General features: G+C 36.9%; 1 protein-coding gene across 2 annotated transcripts in view; it reads left to right on the top strand.

Annotated features, from left to right (window-relative positions):
• The window catches only part of PIP4K2A (phosphatidylinositol-5-phosphate 4-kinase type 2 alpha), a 101,254-nt gene that overhangs the window by 67,414 nt on the left and 13,215 nt on the right, over positions 1-20,625 (top strand). For both annotated transcript variants that reach the window (XM_090142936.1, XM_031614343.2), the window contains 3 exons: positions 1,234-1,386; positions 14,080-14,226; positions 16,982-17,020. In XM_090142936.1, coding sequence (XP_089999062.1) covers positions 1,234-1,386; positions 14,080-14,226; positions 16,982-17,020 — 339 coding nt within the window. The remainder of the gene's footprint in view (positions 1-1,233; positions 1,387-14,079; positions 14,227-16,981; positions 17,021-20,625) is intronic.

The following is a 20,625-nucleotide window of genomic DNA, read 5'->3' as shown; positions in this document are numbered from 1 at the left end:
GCATTGGTAATGACTGTAATTCACTGAGTGAGTCTAAAAGTGTACAGGGAGAAGTCTGCAAAGATTTATTTCTTCTATATGACATGACAAAGCTTTTCATTGTAATAAGACCTTATAGGGCTGTGTGCTTTTAGGTAATTTACTGTTATTCCTGCTACTTCTGAGTACTTCAGTTGAACAAAGTAAGCTTGTGGGGAAACATTCTTACCTCATACTAAATTGATTTAAGAAAGCATCCCACATTTGGGTCAGGATTTAAACATTCTGAATGCTTGTTAGGTCAGTGGGATTCCTTTATGCAATTAGGAATACGAAGGTGTGTGTGTGTGTTCAAGCGCCTTCTTAAATGGAGGCTACAGTTGCCCTCATCTCTAGGTTGCAGTTATTACTTAATAATAATTAGCAACTGCACTGACTTCTTGGCACTGGATTTGAACACTTGCCTCAAATTAGTGTGTGCAGTTCCTGCTGGAATTCCTAGAGCTTCCCAGATCCCTTCATGGCTAGAGTGAAAGCATTAGCACACCTTCAAATGAGATGAGCAGTATTCTGATCTGAATACTGCTTAACTTTCTGGGGGAAAAAAAGTTTCCTTTGCTAACGTAGGAACACAAGTAGTATCTAGCCCCAGTCTAGAAATGGTCACTCATCTCTAGCAGCTTTTTCTTCTGACCGTTATACAGTTAATAACTGTTCTTCCACTCCTGAGCTTGTAGAAAGATGTGAAGATGTGTCTGTTTTGCCAGAGAAGGAACTGTACAATAATATCACTTGCTTAACACTAGATAAGAAATCACTGGAATAGCTCTGGTACCACAGCTTGGAAACCTAACTCTTGGTTATGTTATTCAGCCAGTCCCTCTGGCTTAAGAACAACTCTTACTGCATTGTGAAATAATACTTGTTAATAGGGTTGAATCTTTGGTTATTATGGTGTATAACGGTGGTTCTTTTGGGTTTTAATGACTGTGTATTTTTTACCCCAAAGTTGATAACATATATGTAACAAAGCACAGTAAATCTTCACTGACTTTTAAATCATTGATGGTCAGTACATTCACCCAAACGCTCTTTGCTTCTCAAAATATTTAAAGTGATCACATGCTTGGCAGAGTTCCACTCACTGACTATTCAAAAATACTTTAAAATAAATGCAAATGTTTTATATATGTTTTAGTTAGAAAATGTGTATATTTTTGTCTGACAACATTTTTTTTTTTAATCAATTGACAGAACTCATTGACAAGAAGTGCACCTCTTGCCAATGATTCCCAAGCACGCAGTGGTGCCCGGTTTCATACATCTTATGACAAAAGATATATCATCAAAACGATAACAAGTGAAGATGTAGCAGAAATGCACAACATACTGAAGAAATACCATCAGGTAATATGCTATTTCTTACCAGAATGTGGAGTATCTTCTCATATATTGCAGTGCCAATCTTTTTTAAAATGTTAAAAGTTTAAAGGAATAATCATGGGAAAAGAATCATCTTGATTTTTTTTTTTCCTTTTGCATGTCTACTTTATGGTATATTTAAAATAATATGGCTACACTCTTGTGAATATCCAAGCTAACTTTTAAGTGGAATGGTATGTCTGCATGGTACAGATGATAACTTGGAGTCCATAGGATCCTATTCATTACTACGAAGATTCTCATTCTTTCAGCTTCAGGCTTGAAGCTGCTTTATTCTAGGCTAATTTGGGGATCACTGTGTACAAGTGTATGAATGCTGTAGATTACCTTTTTCTTCTCAGTCTAAGCATGGAATGTGTTTCACTACTTACAGGTTTAAAATAATAAATGTTGAATTGTATGAGATCTTAAAGATTTGGTATAATTGACATAAAATTCCAGCTATTGGAAAAAAAAAGATTTTGCCAACATACTTTTATATAAATTGCTTTGAAGTCAGAGAGGAACAGGAGAAATCCCTGAAATCAACCTTAACAGTTTCCATGCTGTATCAGTGTATGATTTGTATGAATGGTACAGAGGGAAGCAGAATTTGGGAAATACAAGAAACCTTAATAAAAATCAGTGCTATCTTTCTTAGCTCCAGATCTGTTTGAATAAGCTCTAAAGCTGCATAAACCAGGGAAGCTTTTAAAAATGATCTAAAATATGATGCCCAAAGGGAGATGGGTTTTTTTCTTTCTTTGCATCTTCCTGCTCACCTCTGTGGGTTGGAATTGGAGGTAAAGACTTCAGAATGTTCAGATGTTTGGTTTTTTTTGTTGCTGTTGTTTTGCCTTGTGATTTTTCATAATGTTCTGATACTATATGCCACTTCAGTAGAAATCACAAACTATTTAGGTTGCTCCAAAAGTAATGCCTCTTCTTTGTTTCCATGGAAACTACAACAGATAGAGCACAATAGCACTGTTCAATAGAGAAAATTCTCAGCTACAAAGCACTACTTTTCCACACAGTCACCACCATTAACTATGCACTTTTGCAAGTAATGAACAAGAGCCTGCATATTGTGCTCATAAGAATTTGCACTAGTGACCCACTGTTTCACAGTTGTTATGATGGCATTGCTACTAGGAAAATGTTGCCCACGCAGTTCATCTTTTATCAGCCCTAATGGTTGGAATTCAGAAGGCCCCAAATCAAGACTGTACAGTGTGGTAGAACAGTGCAGCTGAGATTGGCAGTGTGCTTCATGGTCTTCAGACTGGCATGGGGTCTTGCATTATTGTGTTGCAAGAGAAAGGTTGTCTTTTTCTCTTTTCTGAACTGAAAGTTCAAGCCTTAGCTTAGTCAGCGGCCTAATGTGTCTGTCAGAGTTGATGGCTTGGTTGGGTTCGGGGAAATCCAGTAGGATCACCCCTTTCTTATCCCAAAAGAAAGTGCACCTCACTTTACCTGCTGAAGGCTGTCTTGAACTTTTTCTTCTTCACATGCTCCCACTTTGTGGTCTGCTGTTCTGACTCTGACTTGTAGCGATGACAGCACCTCTCATCACAGGTGGATATGCAATTCAGGAAGCTGCCACCTTCAGCCTTGTATTGGTTCAGTAGGTCCTGACAAACTTGCACATGATATTCTTTCTGTTCCTGTGTTAGCATTTGTGGGACCCACCTGGCACAAACTTTGTGATATTCCGGCATTGCCATCGTTGATTTCAATGCATTAAAACCACTATTTGGCTCTGCACAGAGTTTCTAGGTCATAAACAACCGATTCTAACAGATAAGCTTCACACTTACTCCTACATCAGATGCCATTTTATGAGACTGCCCCTCTGCTGCCATCTGTCATGCAACAACGAAATGTAATGGAATATTGGTGGGACTACTGCCATAGCACCAACGTCTGCTTCTGACATTGAGGGCCAACATAATAAAATAGGAGGCATTACTTTCAGAGCAGCCCTTGCACATTTTGAAAGCAACACCACATGAATATAAAGTACCAAGGCCTGATTATATTTTTTTATAATTCTGGAACTTTTAAAAGTGAAGAGAGACAGAGGCATGATTTTGGGATGCTAGGAATTGTACATATTGCCAGCCATCTTCACAGCACTTCTTCCAGCTCCTTTTCTCTCTCCTGCTGTATATTTGAGATCTGTGAGTTCCATTCAGGCCCCAAGTGATTGTGAAGCCTTCAGTGAGATAGATGTTTTAGTTAGAAAATGTGTATATTTTTGAGATAGAACTCAAAAGGTGAGAGAGAACTCCTTCCTCTCTGCAAGTTGTACATCTATTTAAATAAAATGTGAGACAAGCATGTGCTTATTTTAACAGCAAAATATTGGCACTATCAGAAATCTTCGTAAGACATCTTTTAATTGCAATGTTGTTAATGAGAAAATTTAAACTATTATCTAATTGTAATTTGGGGGTATTAGAATTTTCAAAGTTACAGTGTTAGCTTTGATCTAAAACATTTGATCTAAAAATTTGCGAAGCAGTGCAGGAAAATTAATGCTCTGTTCCATTTCTTATTTGGCATTAGAAATTAATGATCCAGATTTCTTTGAGGCTGTTAATCCAGCTGACAAGTCATACTGCTTTCCAAAACAGTCGTCTCATTTCGAGAGTGTCCATGAAGACAGTGCTAGCGTGAATGAACTTAACTGTTACTGTAATCTCTTATTGTTCATGCCTTCAAAACATCAGAGTCCGTATTAGGTAGCTTACTAGTAACAATGATTTGCACAGTATCTGTGGCAGTCATCTTATTTGCCTTTGTGCTGGTATCTGTGTAAGAACAGAAGCATGTGCTTAGGTAGTGTTAGAAACATCTTACACATTATTATGTTAGTAACTTAAATAGATTTGAGTCTGATATCTTTCAGTAGTGTCTCCAAAAGATTCATAAAGATGTGACTGGTATTCCTCTTCATCTCTGAACTTGAGAGCACTTTACAAATGCCAAGAACTCAAGTACAGAGGCAGTTTAATAATTGGACTTTTAATGAAATAAATTAATTCCAGTGTCTTCAGTAACATGCTGTTAAAAGAATAAAATTGTTAAAGAAAATCTACATTAAATCCTACTAGCTGTGGTGACACGGCTGATAACATGCCCTGTGTTTTGCTGCTGGTAATTGAATGCTTGGTATATTAGGTACAGCAGTTAGTCCTCTCATTTCTCTAGATATTTTTTGGACAAGGAAAGCATATCTTATTATGCTAGACAAAGTCTAGAGAACCCACTGTCCTGGTGAGCAGATCTTTAAATAATTCTCTTTACCAAGTCATCACACAAAGTTGCCTTTAGGCTACACTTGTACTAACAAACCATTCAATGCCAGGTATTGTCCATTGGTACTTACTTGATCTTAACAGTTTAATATTCCCTACTGTGGTTTTGCTTTGAGCCTACTAGCAGCCTCCCAAATAATTCTGGGCAATTAACTTAGACATTAACCTAGGCCAGTTTCTATTCCTATTTGCAGCTGGAGCATGGGCATCCTGACTTAGAGAAGGGTTTAGTAATTTGGATGTGCGTTCTTCTGTTCCAGTTAGAACTTTTTCCAGAACACAGTCCAGCTCACAGAGATGGATGTACCTCCATGGTTCCATCATATGGCAAGACTTCTCAGATACTGCGCTGGATACTCTTGTGGAAATCTTTGTCAAAACAAGTTCTCTTGGTTTTAATTTTATTTTGGCATATTCTTTCTGAGTAATAAAGATGCGTAATTTCTGATTTACATACGTAGCTTATTGCCCATTATCTTCCTGAATTGTAATTGTTGCTGCAGCTGATGAGGCTGTTTGCAATCACATACAAAAATCCCACGTTTTTAGGGAAAGGTCTGCTCATTAATTTTCCCCCAGTTTCAGCGCACTGATTGCCTGCAGCATGCTTCACATGAGAAAATTTGTGACCCAGTTAAATTAGCTCCACAGCCGAAATGTGAGTGCATCTGACTAGTTTGGGACTTCAGTGGCATGCCCTTATATGATGTCCTGTGTCAGACTGCTCTTAGGGTAAACCCATGTTTGGAAGGCTCAGCTTTCCAAGGACAGGAGCATACAGACATGTTCAGACCCAGTTGTGTAGTGCAGGGATCCTGGGTGGAATAGCCTTTCTCAGGCACATGAAGACCAGGGAGGTGATTCATGTGAATTTTTAAAGAATGCTTCTCCTGTTTCCAAGTCTCCCTTGACAGACATCTGGTATCCCCAGAGGACCTAACTTTGGGTCCTCTATCCATTCTGAACAGTAACTGTTGAACAATTGGACTTTTCCACCCTCTTTCATCTGTCCAGGAAGGCAGTAATTATTTTCCAGTTACTTCTGACATGATGATGAGCAGAATTTGTACTATTTATGTATTTATGACAGATCACCTCTTTTCTCTTTCTCAGGCTTTTTTTTTTTTTTACTTCCTGCTCTAAGGACTCATCTCACGTTTACTCCACAGGCTGAAACTCTGAATGAGTTTCATTTAAACTGCATTTACTCACCAGTGTTCTAACTCATGCTTACAGCTCCAAACTGATGGAATCATTCTAGACCTTGAAAGTATCTCTCTCCTCCTCCTTGCATAGGACCAAACAAGCCTTATCAAATGTTTTCCCAGTCTGCCTGAGTTTCTCAGCAATACATCCAAGAGGGGTAGCTATCTTTAAGCAAAGAAGACCAGGTGTCTGGCTGCTAGTGGGTTCAGCAGAGAAATGTGGCAGAACAGTTTTCCCATGAACATTTTTGAAATCCAGCTCCAAGTAATGATGATTTTTTGTGAGTCACCAAAAGATTAGACATTTAGACTGCCACTAGAAAATAGAAATAAAGGTTTGGGTTTGTTTGGGGTTTTTTTTCCATCAGAAACTGGATATTTATCATCCACAAACCTATCTTTTTTTGTCCTTTCTCTCTTTCTTTGTCTGAAGTTGTAATATGCTGTTCTTTGGAGCTGTGAAGAACTAAGGTTATAGTTATGCAACCTGTATACTTAGGTACTTCTAAAAGGAGCAGGAATTGTGCACAGCATGTTAACACCTGTAAGACTAAAAATATCAAGTGTAGAATGCCTTGTTTTTAATTAACCAAAATTACATAGGTTGCTTTGAAAGTAAAGTCTCTTATTTTTTTCTACAGAAACTACAATAATACTATTCGATAAAGCAAATTCTCTACTACAAAATGCTATTTTTCAGCATAGTCACCACCATTAGCTATGCATTTTCTCCAGCAGTGAGCAAGAGCCTGCATGCCACGCTCATGAAAATCTGCACCAGTGGAGGTGACCCACTGTCACCACTGCTGAAAGCAGCACCTATTGCCTCACTGTTTTTCACATCCACTGTTTGGTTTCAGCAGGCGTTGATTAATGTCAATGGGTTCAATTTTTTCCACATGGAGGAACTCAATTCCACACCTTTGCTTCATCTGCACTTCCATGTCAGACACCATTCTGTCAGACTGCCCCTCTGCTGCCATCTGTCACATGGCAACAAAATGTAATGGATATTGGTGGGAAGGTTCCACCTCTACTGCCAATGCAACCAACATCCGCCTTTCATGTTGTGGGTCAACATCATAAAATAGGAGGCACTACTTTCAGAGCAACCCTCATATAATGGTTATGACTGCACAGCTTAGGGAAACTGGGCTTTTTTCAGGAAGCAGATGGCTGGTAACTTAAGAGGGAAAATAAAATAAGTCAGTTTGACTGAGCTTTCTGTTTTCCAGGTAGAGCTGCTCTCGTAATGTTGGGTTGGATGTTTCAGAATTAGTCAAGTTACATGCCTCCTGGGTTATTGTGTTGTTACTACTTTATTTTTATTTTTTTTAAATGATCAACAGTAAAAATGAAATTATCAAATTCCAAGCCAATGCCTACATACTGGAGATGTATAAATAACTAAAACTGAATCAAGTTTGAATGAATACCAGGAGAAGTTACTATAGAAACAGTGTACAAGTATATATAGCAATTCAAGCTTCAAACTGTTGAACTGTAAGTAGCAGTTCTGACAGTTGTAACTTGTAGTTACTATCTGAAACTGTGAGTTAGGCTCCGTTTATCCCATCCAATGTGATGCTTGGTTTTTTGTTAGTGGCATTCAGGCCTACAGACTCAGACAGATGGTGAACACTCAAGTCTCAACATTGACGCTTTCTGTCAGCTCATCACACGGGTCTGACGTTTGCAGTACTGAGTAAGAATACTAGAGCTTGTTATTTCTTTCTTGCAAATCTGAAAAAAAAAAAATCCAGGGGAAAAGTAAACAACTGAGCATACCACTTCTGGCCTAAACAAATAAGAGGAATAAAGCCTTTCTCCACACTTAAAGTTGCAAAATTTATTGTCATTTATGACGACTATAAGGTCCAGGTCCAGCTTTCTATCTACATTTAAAAACTAATTAGCCTAGACAAGAACCACCTACATTTCTATGTGCTGTGGTAAATGCAGGCATGTGTGACGCATGGAGTTCTGCTGTAAGTTTCTATGCTAGGCAGTTTCTACTACTATGGTATTTTTGGTACATAGTGTGAAATACTGCTTTCAGTCACATTTCGTTTGAGATGCTTATAGTAGTGATATATGGTAGCAGTTATTAGCAAGACTGTTGTAGCTGTTCGTCAGGAAACATTCAGCTGAACATCATTTACTTCTCAAATATGCTAGAAGCATTGTAATATGCTCAAAAGGACAACACTGAAATACTGGAAAAATTATTGTATTGTCCCTACCTACTTTCAGAAGTAGTACAACAGCTTAAGATTGTGTGAGTTAATCAAGCATATTAATGTTAAACACTTAAATAGTACTTGGGAGCAAAAAGGAATACTCACTTGAAACACCTTCAAACCTACTGCTGTTTTGGTTAAAATATGTACTCAGACCCCAGAAGCATAGATCAGAAAACTGGAGTTAAGACCCTTGACACTGTTAAAGGGGAGCTTAGTGAAGTCTTTTGAGATAAATGCATTGCCAGGATTTCACTCTATTTAGGAGCAGGTTAAATATTTTAATTTCAGTATACATTCAAGCTGTGTTTATATGTTTGGTTTGGATACGTTGCCCCATGCAAAAGTTCTGTGGAGTAATTTGCATAAAATACAGAATATGCTAACGTAAATATTTGATAAATTACAGATATTTCCAAGGACAGAAATTGGTGCCAGTTGAACAGAATTCTGTAAGATGTTCTAGTTTCTGAACTGAATGAGATATGTTGTCCTTCTCAGAGAGCTAAACTTGCTTCAAAGATGAAATTGGTGTAAGTCAATGTAACAGTGCAATCCTGTGCCCTCTGAGAATAGATGAAAGACAGGATGGGTATTTTTAAAAATGAAATGAAAGTAACTTGAGTTTCTTGTTTAAAAAAAAAAAAAAACAAAAAACAAAAAAAAATCCAGCACCTTTCGCACACCTATCTTCATTAAAATGGACTTCAAAAGGAGTATTTTTTTCCTTGGTGCTGACATCCAGGTGATTTAAGTGCTTTTGTAAAGAAAAAGAAATTGGGAAGGTACCCCAAGGCAAGTGAACAAGAGGGAGTTGTAAGTATACAAGCTTTCAAGTATAAATCTTATCACAAGTGTAGGTATACTGCAGGTTTCTATAGGGGGCTGCCAACTGCACATCCTCTTCCTTACACAGGTAATAAATGCAGAACTGATACCCGTTGCACTGCCTGCCTGTCTCTATGGCAACTGACAGAAGTGGTGAATAGCAGATGCAGCATGCTGGTTAAGGGGAGAAACTGCCCATTTTCCGCAGGCAGGAAACAGAGGAGTGATCTGAACTGGATGAGAAGAAAGGATGAAACAAGCTAAAAAGGAAAAAGGGAATCATAAAGGAGAAAACAAAAGCAGCACAAATATGACTTTAGGTTTTGCAGAGGAAAAAAATGTGAAAGAAACAGGAAGAAAAGCAAAAGGAAAAATCACAGACAATTAAGTGTAAGAAGTGGAAATAGTACCAAGAGAGCATGGTTCAGAAGCTGAAGAAGAGCACAAGGTTATTTAGTGGGATGTAGAAGAAAATGTGATAATCGTAAATAGATGGAAAATCATTACTGCAAGATAAATGCAGTTTTGTCCTAAATATGATGACAGTCACATAGGCTGAAATCTGTCCCAGAAAAGCAGGTGGGGACTAAGTGTCCAGGAATTTGCACTGAACTAAGCTAATATTAAACCAGTGCCATCCTAAAGCAGAGCTTTAACCTTGTGTAATCCTCCATCCATGTCTTTGTTTGGGTTATCTGTGGCTAGGCTTTTCATTTTCCTCCCTGTTTCTTCCTGAGGCACTCTGTGTGTACCACAAAAAGAAGAGGAAGGATAGGTGAAAAGGCAGAGCAAGGCAATATCATATTCTGTTATTTAAATGAAAACACTCAAGAAAGGATACATCGCATGTAACTGTGATTCTGACTCTCTAGGTGTCCCAGTGTGGTAAGAGAGAAGATTATGGGAGATCTGCTAAGAAGCAGAGCTGGGGGAAGCCCTTCTGCTGGCTCCTTGTGTGAATCAAGATTGGTTAACATGGGCATTAGATGGAATTCCACCTGTGCAAGTGGGACAGGTCACCATGGACTGAAATTATTATTGGAAAACGTGTTGAAAAAGTTCACTGAATGATGAGAAGTTTCATTAGGTAGATATTTAGCTACACAAAATGGCAGAATGAATACAGGGAATTCACCAGCAGCTGTTTCTTACATATTTAATAGATTTAAAATTCCATCACTGATGATGTTCAGGGCACTTCCAGAAGGCACAACAAGCCCAGTGACTCATCTTATCATAGCATTATCAAGAATAATATTCCTGGCAGCAGATAAGCAGCCTAGATAATCACATCCAGTGATCATGTTCAGATTACGTTGCACTTGGAGGAACTAGTCTTCATTCACATCAAACTCATTCCACAGATCATCTTTCAGAAGAGAAAAATGCAAAAACAAAAATTTTACCCTGTATTTTTTCAAAACTAGCCAGAAATGGCGGAGAGTATTTACCAATACAGTTGTGTGCACTTTGTTATCTTTTAGTCATCCTGATAGCTTACTAACGTTACCAAGAAGAGGAAGCTTAAGAGTCATATTTTTCATGTAAAATGAGATAGCGTAAGTTCTGTTCTTATTAAGGAATTTTGAGGCCATATTTATACAAAGAATAATGAGAATGTAAGGTCATAAAGAATTTCTTATTTTCAGCTTTAAGCATGGGATTCAGGAGAGCTCAGGAAATTACATATTTGAAAACTATGCTGCACAGCTGATAGAATGTGTCAACATGCTGACGATACTTTATTTTGTTAATGGTAATATTGTCCTCATGCTGTGCAGAAAAATGAAAATTGTCTGAATTAATAAGAAAATATGATAGGGTGTTTATTTTAGCACTCTTTAAAAATGGGTTTTGTTACTGCATATAAGGACTTGTAAATGTACCAGCTAAGTGTTACAGATCTATTTAGCAAGGCTGCTTGATAGAAATATTTTAATGCTCTTTTTAGAAAGAATTAACATAAAGGTCTGGAAATCTTTTCTTCCACTGAAATTCAGCAGTTCTGTTAAGCATGTACCGGCTTATTTTCTAGGCTCACTTTTATTCCAGCTGTCAGCAGGAAACTTTAGGAAATCATTCCTAAAAAACACCTTGAGGTGTCTAAATTGCTACTTCATTTACATCAAGATGGGCAAATTGAAAGTCTGCCAACCACAGTCACTAGTGCAAGTCCTGCTGGGCTCCCACCCAAACAGACGACATGTTTTGCCCCCTTTGTGATGCAGATACAGGGGATTGATAGTTTGAAACGTATTAAGCTCTAGACCAACCTTGTGGATTCTGAAAGCAAACAGCATTCCTCCCTCTTTCTTTTTGCCACTCCACCAGAATAGGAAATGCTGTCACGGAAAACACTAAAATCATTTTAGGGACTTTTCGTTAACTTGCAGTGAGTCTACACAGTTGTCAGTGAGTGGGAGTAAATGGCTGCAGTATGTGATCCTCTTTGGGAAGGTCTCTTAGCAATCTGCAGTAAGTCCTTTTTTGCCAGATAAGGTGCAAGTACTAGCAGAGTTTTTCATGTCCTGTGGTCCATTCTAGTCACATAGACTTTTCAGAAGACTTGTTAGCAAAATATTAAAATGAAAGAACAGTGTTGGCAGGAGGCTAATGACAATTTAGAAATAGGATTTAAGCTACTCTCATCAGTTGCCTTTCCCCGTGGCTCATATTAAAGAAAAGTTTGGGAGGTGGCTGCATACTGCTAACCAAAGGTTTTGCTTTATGCTGTTACAGGAGTGTGTTGCCCATATTCTTTGTTAAGGGCCTTGCTGTTTTACAGGTGGGGATACTCAGCACCAGTAAGGTTAGTATCAGAAGAGTTAGCAATATCTAGCATTGAAGAGACAATTTAAGTGCCAAGACTGTGCCCTAGCAGCTGGTGGAAAGGCGACTGGACGGGCAGGGGTTGGCCTGGTCCTTGAGATGCCCAGGTCTGATCCTTCATGTGGCACACACTCCATAGTTCTTCTGCATCTCAGTTTCCTATCTGGAAAACTTGAATAACAGTTTCCCTTGTACTGCACAGGAATTCAAATTCCATAGGCAAGAGCTGTAATATTAGAAATGGATGGAATTTTTTAAATAATTGAGTGGCCTGAAATTCTGTGGCAGTAAACTCTTCTTGGAAGGTAGGTTTGTTTTATCATCTTGTAGAAACTAATCATTGTATTGAGGAAATCATTTAAGGAGTGCTGTTATGAGAACAACCCTTAACACCTTCTAAAGCATTAGGAAGACATCAGCCTTTAGGATATATGCCAAATGGTTGATATTTATAACCATGTAAGCAGTGCAGCCTGAATAACAGGGATTACTGTTTGAAATACGTTTTCTGTAACCTTCACATTCAGGGTTGTAATTTCTCTTTATGATCAGATCTTTAGAAAAAATTACTGGTAGTCAAAATGAGCTGTGTATCTTGTATACAGTCCTGTGGCCAGAATTCCTGTAATGCAACAACTCTACTTCAGTATCTGTTAAGAACAGAAGTGTTTCTCAGATGCAGGATGATAATCTTTGTGCACTTTTAGTACTGAAATTGCCTTTGTGGCCATCAGGCTGCTTTGCATTTGGGAATTTGAGCTTACAGCACTAGACTGCAGCATCCGTGGCTTGTATATGGGTTGACAACAAACCTCCAATAAAGCTGTAGGGCAGACAGAAAGTGTTGCTATAACCTAAACTGTTAAAGCCTGAAGGGCTGGTGTGTCCAAGTTGTTAGTCTAAATTTTATTCTATTCACAGCCAGTAGTTCTAAGCTTTGTTGATTGCTCACTTTGGTTCTTGCCACAGAGGGCTGTTTTCAGGGTGCTTTAAATCTTCCTTAAAATCTGTTTTAGATTTTTGCCATTTAAAAAAGGGAAGTCTGTATTGGTCTGTGCAGGTTCCAGTGTAAAATTATTGGAATAAATTCCTTAAAGCTAACAAAGCCAAAAATTGCAAAATCTTCAGAGTTCCAAGAACTTTGGTTGTATTGTCTGTCATCAAACACTAATTACCTTTGTCAGACAGTTCTAATGGCTTATTCTTTCACCTTGTTCTAAAGTCTCCTGTATTTTGGTGTGATGTATTCTAATAACAGGTCACTTTGGCACAAAAGAAACAGAGGTTTCAGTATAAAAAATAATTTAAAAGTTGTTCTCCATTAAGGGCTTGAATTTTTAAGTTTTCTCCAAGTTTGTCTGTTTGGTACTTGGTAATAACAGAAAAGGGAAAGCTGTTGATGGCTTTTTTATCTCACTGTGGCTGAACTTTTCCTTGATTCCACAAAATTGCTGTGAATATGTTCAAGTTGGTTTTAGTATTAATACAGTATGGACATTTTTATTGTAAGAATAAATATTCATTCATACTTCTCATCTTCAATGTAGTCTGTACTTAGATTGCTGCTTCCTCTGATGGTCACTCAGTAGTACTTTGAACTGTTGTCTAAAAGGCAGATGATTTAAATTTAAAAAAATAAATAAAGTCAGGCTTCAGGTGCACATGGTGAAACTTTCCAAGCTCGATAGCATGTTTGTAATGTAACATGGCATCCTTAAGGAAATGAAATTGTTCTTAAATTAAAAAAAGGTCCTTGTACGTCACTGCTCAGCTCTGAGCAGCAAAGTGCCGGGGGACAGTTGGTGGTAGTAAATAATGCCTTGCTGGTGACAGCACTATAAATGGTCCTCACGTTGAGAATGGAGGAACTGATTAAATAAGGGATAACTAAAATACAGTATTGTGACATTTGAAAAACTATTTCTGTTTTTTTTTTGACGCCAGTACCAAATACACATGAGGTACACTTTTGGGCCACAAAAGGGGACTGATCTGTCACACAGAGCCTGCACTTCCAGTGACATCGTCTGTAGAAGTTACAAGATAAGCAGTTCACAGTTTTATTTTTTAAACACTGAACCTAAATGCAGGGCTTTGTTTTGGTGTGATTTTTCAAAGGTTTGTCTCCACCCAAATATATGTTTGATAAGTAGATGTGTTGTGTCTGGTTGTTTTGTCTTTTAAAATGTGTAAATACAGATTTATATCCTGTATATCCATCCTCATTCTTGTTTTTTTCTTTTGCTTCTGCAGTTTATTGTGGAGTGTCATGGGAACACGCTTCTTCCCCAGTTTTTGGGCATGTACCGGCTCACTGTCGATGGAGTTGAAATATACATGATTGTTACAAGGAATGTGTTCAGCCATCGTTTATCTGTTTATAGAAAATATGATCTAAAGGTGAGAAATAACTGCAGATAAAATAACTGACAAAGTAGCTGAAAATCTTTAATGTAAATGCTAGATTCTGCTGTTGATTGAAGACTGCTCAAAATTTTAATGAATTTAAACCTGTGTTATATAATAATCATGATGAGCTGGTGTACTTCTGCATCTAACTTAGAAAAGCTGAAAAATGAGTTTATAGAAACTACAAATTTTTGTGTTGTGCATATTTTAAAATGAAGTGATTTTACCAGAAATATTTGTTATGTATAACTAATGGCTAAGGGTGAAACACTTCACACAAGAAAAATAAAAATTCTGCTTACTGTAGGCTTTTCTCAACATCATGGAAGGCCACAGCAGACTGTGTAGAGGACTTATATAAAATAACTACATGATGTCGTTATTTAAACCAACAAAATGCTACTACAAAGTACATCGCTTCTACAGAAGCTTCATATTTCCTTCTGCATTTTAAAAATAGTTCTGAGAAAAAGAGAATTGCTCTTAAAATACAGAATTTCTTCTGTTCTTATCATAAGGTGTGTTTTAGTTTTGTTCTAAAATGTAATTTCGCTGATATTTAATATACAGCACTTGGAATAAAGGCCTGAAATACATTCATGGTCTTTCTACATAAGGGATTGTTTTTATTTCCTCCATAAAGTCTCCCTTAGAAACCTACTTCTTTCTAATGCATTTAATTTCTGTGTTGAATCACTACGTGCATCTGCATACTTATTTTTAGATATTTATTCAGCTCTATATTAAGAGGTTTGTAATGCTACATATTGCAGCAACCATTCCTAGGAATTTACCTAGAAACTGGTTATATACTTGACTGAACCTCATCTGTAAGAACTGATTTTCTGACTGTTGATTTAATGATTTTTAGTATTTGTCAGAACTTACAGGAGAAAGATGTTTTTAATTTTGTTTTTGCTCTTCTTTGAATTTACTCTCAGATTTTAGCTGTTTTTCATTTGAAATATCCTACTTGATGCATGATGTGACTAGTGCAGAAAGCACCTATTCAATCATAAGCTGCCTTTTTTTGGAGGATTTTCTCCAAAAGTGCCACTAAGAATGAGTGACCAATCTCATACCTGAATGGGTCAGGAGTAACTTCCAAAAATTTGAGAGAACTACATATATTTTAGAGCATCATAATGACCATATGCATTAAAAAATGGGATGAAAGCACAGTACCAAAAACCAAGTGGCATATAATACATTCTTACCATTGGTCTAAGCAGCACTGCACTTGCTGCTGCTTACCTCTGTGAATGCTTCTGTACACTGTTCAGTTTGTCCAGCTAGGCAAAATTGCCTTAAAGATAAACTTTCCTTGCAATTTAAATTCAGCATCAATGTCATATTATTCTTGAAAATTACTGCCCCCCAGCATATGCATAATGATGCTGCCAAGGTTATAAGGAGTTTTTTTCTTAATTTCATTGATACAGCATCTGCAGTTACAGGTTCAGACTCCATTTTTTGTAGGTATTTCTGACACCAGCTTAGACAAAAGTCTCCACTACAGATCAGCATAGGATTTCAAAGGTATTTTCCTGTCCACTGAGACTTTTTCTTAAGATTACCTCAGTGTTAAACTTCACAACCTCCAAAATTTTTACTATTGCAAATCTTTTTTTCCTTATTTGGTTTTCTGCTGACCGTTGTCCAGACCCAATAGTTCTGAAGGTGGGTAGAGCACAGAATATGCTATAAGTAAATCAGTAAACTAAAATACCATAGACTTTTGTTGGAGTTCTTTATCAGCTAAAGATATAATGAAATGAAATCTCTGCTTTCTGGACTATACATAATACTGCAGGTCTGCTGTTCATTTGTCTTTTCTCTCTGTTCTTTCTAAGTTTTCTCTGCAGACAACAAAATATGATATAAAAATGTGTAGTTGTGAATTCTCACATTCTTTAAAGTAGTGTAAACCCACTTGAGCACTTCTTTACCCTTCCAACAAGAAAGAGTTGATGTACCAATCTTTCAGTATCCAATGCTTACCATGTTACTGTAATGAAGGCATAATTATGGCTACTATTTATTGCAGTGCTGTTACCTGATAAACTCTGGGTACCTAAAGTTGTGGTCCTGCTTCAAGAAATTTGTAAAGAAATATATACAGCCATTTTTTGGTCACCTCCAGCTTATTCAGAAAGCACCACGTTACATACAAGTCTCAGTCATTAAAAAAAAAGTATCTTATAATACCCATTATGCCATTGGTAAACACTGTAAATCTTTTGAATCCACTGTTGATCTCATCTCTTCTTTTGACTTCATGTTGCTGTGAGGTACACTGTTCTTGTTTGTACTTTGTGATCTTTTTTTTAAATATTTGTATGTACCTATATTGTGTGACATCCTTTTTAAATGTGTATTATGTGTGCCCAAGATATATAGAGTAGGCTATCCCACAGCTATACATCCAAATTGGCACAGAAATGTCAGAAGTCTGCCAAGCCATACGAACTTACAAGGTTGTCACAGAATTAGGATGAGACGTGAGGAATAAACCCCCATCAGTCACAGAGACAATAGATACAGAGCATTTGAGGATTTAATCCATCTTTCTTCTCACATGATAGATCTTCTTCAAGAGATGGCAGAAGTTTAAGACATTCTACCTCCTGTATCGCCTTCTTAATTTCAAAGGATGCAGTTCATCCACTTTTTGACCTGTAATCGTAAAGTTTTCAAATTAGTTTCTGACATATGCACATTTTTAGATCCATTTTTTCTGTTTCAGGGCTCTACTGTGGCTCGAGAAGCCAGTGACAAAGAAAAGGTATGGTGCATTTCTGTTTACTTTTCAGTTATCTAAACTGCTAGTTAGTGTCAGGACAAGCATAATCAGTGCTGTTCTGCCCCTTTTCTTTGTTTTCTGTCATATTCTCCCTCTTGAGTTCTACCTTATTCCGTCCTTTATCTTTCCTATATTTACTGCAGACCTTTGACTGTTGGTTTGCAATGGTGTTGAAATTCCAGAGGTAAGTGAGCCACTCGTCCGCCTCCTCCTTTTCCTTTTTTCTCTTCTCTTCTTAGTTTCTTCAGGGCCTGCCCTGTGGTAGGAAAACATCAGGAACTTCATTCTCTTCCTGCTTCTTCATCTTCTTTTTCTTGCTCTTTAATATAAAGATTTATGGACACAGATTTATGGAACCATGTGATGGGGCACTACTCCTATTGTAAATGTAAAAATGAACCAAACCTCGAATTGTGATAACCATTGGTTATGTAAAGTTTGTTCAAACAAGCCAACAGCTGACAGGCATGAACATACATAGGTGTAATGAGAGTGAGTAGTCTCCTTCAAATTCTACAGCTGGAACTTTGCTCTAAAGGGAAGTTGGTCACTTTGTTTTTCTCCATCTGCAACTTGAGTTCATTTGGAAAATTGAACATTCTCAAAATGTTCTTTGAGGTTCCAGTGAAATACAGTGGCACTTGAGGTTTGTCTGAAGATTCTGCAGGTAATTGAAAGTGAAACATAGTCTCCATTCTGTAAGACTTCTTAGATTTCCAAACTTTTGAGCAGTCTGGGAACTTGTGACACTAGTTTTCCTAAGTTTTCCATAATTCTTCTGAATTATGCTGTTGCATAAGATCATTCAGCAATTTGCTTTAAAGACTTCACTTTGTTTTGTCCCAAAATTCCATTCCAATCACTTGTTTTTATCCTAAGCATTAGTCATGCCATACCAGCATCTTTAACTCTTCTGTGAATTGCACAGCTGCAGTAAGCAGTAATGGGCATACAGTAGCTGTCAGTGATGCATTTCTAGCTGCAAGAAACACTCTGTGTGCTAAGTTTTTCCACTTCCTCTTAAGGCGTGGCTGAACACTTACAATTCTTCCAGCAGTATGCAACTCAGATGTCACAAATGTCAGTTGCCATTGCAGTAATCTGCATTAGCTCTCCTTTTCTGTTTTGGGTCCTGAAGATCATTTCTTGAGTGGTCTTCATTCTTTTCTTGTGGTCTGTTTTTGGTCTTGTTTAGTAGCACAACTCTAGTGTTTTCAGAATTAGCTCTTCAGGTTTCTTACAGGTGATACCCAGTGTCATTGGAAGCCTCTGCTGGTAATGCTGAAATTATCTGATAGAAATGAGGGCAAATTACTTGGATGTGACTGCATCAGATTACAATATTAATGCTTGGAATAATAATGTAAATATTATTAATATTACACATTTAGCTCTACAAGAGATGATACTATGCAGATATTTGGTGCTTATGTTTTTGAGGAGTTTTAGGAATATGTCTCAGAATCATAATTAGATAAATCATGATACACTGATGATATATAGTTAGTTACTATATATCTAATTACTGTATAACAAGCGAGAACCTGAAAGAATCACTAAATTCTGTTCTCATGCAAGTCCATGGCAAAATTCTTATTGAAACTGATTATAGCTCATCTGTAACAAAGTCGTTTATAAGAAATTATTATCTATGTATAAAACATGAAATTTTAACTTCAGCGAGACCAATGACAAAATTCCTATCAACTTCTGAATGTCTGGAGTCTCCTCTTTCATTTTGCATATCAAAAGCTATATCAAAATTGCTCCCCCAGATTCTCCTTCTGATCTTCTAAGTTTCACACATCATATTCTTTTCAAATGCATTTGATTTCTTGGAGACAGAACTACATGAAGCCTATTGAGCTGTATGCAGTCTCTGGCTGTTAGAATAGACTCTTACTACTCATAGTTCAGCAAAGAGGTGATAAGCTACTGCTCTGAACAAACATTTCTAAGCAGGAGAATGAATTGAGTAGAATGCTAGCTTCATAGAAGGAACAACATTGTACAAGCTCTTTGAGAATCTGGCAAGGAAAAAATAGTATTTTGCTTATTACATGCTTTCTGTATACATTTTGAAATCTGTCTTTTGGTCTGGAAAGGGTCAGAAGTATACACAAGCATCTTCATTGTAGGTATTTGGAACTCTGGGTTCAGATCATTGTGATCTTAATCTGTCCTGCAATAGGAATTAATTTCCTTACATAAACTACTCCACATGTTTTTAAAGAACTGTTTTTAAGCTTGAATGTTTGTGTATGAATAGACAAAGAAGGTTTGGTTTTTGAAGTGATATGAGCTGTGCGAAATACTGCTATCATGAGATGTATTTCTGCATGTGTGTCACTGGACTGGGGACCTTGAGAATTGTGTTGAAATCTAATAAGTTCGAAAAAATAGTTCTGAGTAACTGAACAAAAGAAAAAAATCTCAGATACCTGTCTGGTGTTGTAACTTATTAGCTAACGTTTAGCCAGGGGCAAATTAAAACATCAATTTATTAATATCACCCTGCAATGACACTATTAATAACAGAATCCCAATTAACAGCAACATTAATTAATTACTTATTGTAGGGATACCCACTGCTATTCATATATGAAAAACAGAAAAGTAATAAAAGGCAGTAATCTTTTGGTGCTAAAATATAAGGTTAAAAATGTCTGGCCATGCTGTAGGTTTTAATAAGCTTTTAAGTAATTCATGTTTAATTTCAAATGCCAGTATTCAAAGTAATCAAATGGTTTTCAGAATGTCAGGCATAGTATATTGACTTCCTTTACAGCTGCGGAATCCAGAAAACAGTAAAGTGAATCTTTCAGTCACTTCCTAATGAAGGTTGCAAATTTTAAATAAATTACTCTGAAATGACATACCTGGATAAAATAGTAATTTTCTTGACACATTTTCCTATCAAAATACTCTTCGTTACTTAGTTAATAAAGAAGAACCAATCAATTATGCAGAAAAGATTTATTGGACTATAAAATAAGAAATCAGGGGGGAAAAAAGTATTTTTCTATTTTAGTTTGGTAGTATAGAAGAGATATGAAGAATTCAAGTTTAAGGTTTTAGGAAGAAAAGCTGGCTGGATGACTCTTAAAATGTCTGAATGTTACTTTCTGTCTTATTCTCAGTTTATCTTCCATTTGACTGTTTTCAACTGTTTAATATCCTAACATATTGATGATAAGCTCTGAAACTGTCATTTCAGTGTTTTATGGTAATCAGTGTGGAGACAAGCTCCATCCCTTAGATTTCACCTTAGCACACAATTCTTCTCATTTGCATTATAAGTGATATTTTTAATAATAAAGTCATCACTTTCTTGGCAACAAATATCATAACATGCACTTACAGATGTCTTGAATTTAAGAAGAACAGTATGTTTCAACAGTTGTCAAGTTCTGACAGCTGCTCCTTTATTTTTTTTAGTCTTTAGTTCTGTCTTAAAAAAAAAGAAACATTAATAGTGGGCATTTTCTATTCATTCCTTGGACAATTTTGCCCTCTTAAGTGAAACAAGGATAATGCAGAACTCCCCTGGTGGTCTGTCTGCTCATAATTATGCTGTGCTTTCAGTA

The sequence above is a fragment of the Phasianus colchicus genome, chromosome 6 (assembly GCF_987193195.1).
Source record: "Phasianus colchicus chromosome 6, bPhaCol1.hap1.1, whole genome shotgun sequence".
In the NCBI taxonomy this organism is placed as follows: domain Eukaryota; kingdom Metazoa; phylum Chordata; class Aves; order Galliformes; family Phasianidae; genus Phasianus; species Phasianus colchicus.
The sequence above is the reverse complement of the archived record's forward strand: the minus strand, read 5'-3'. Positions and strand labels throughout refer to the sequence as shown.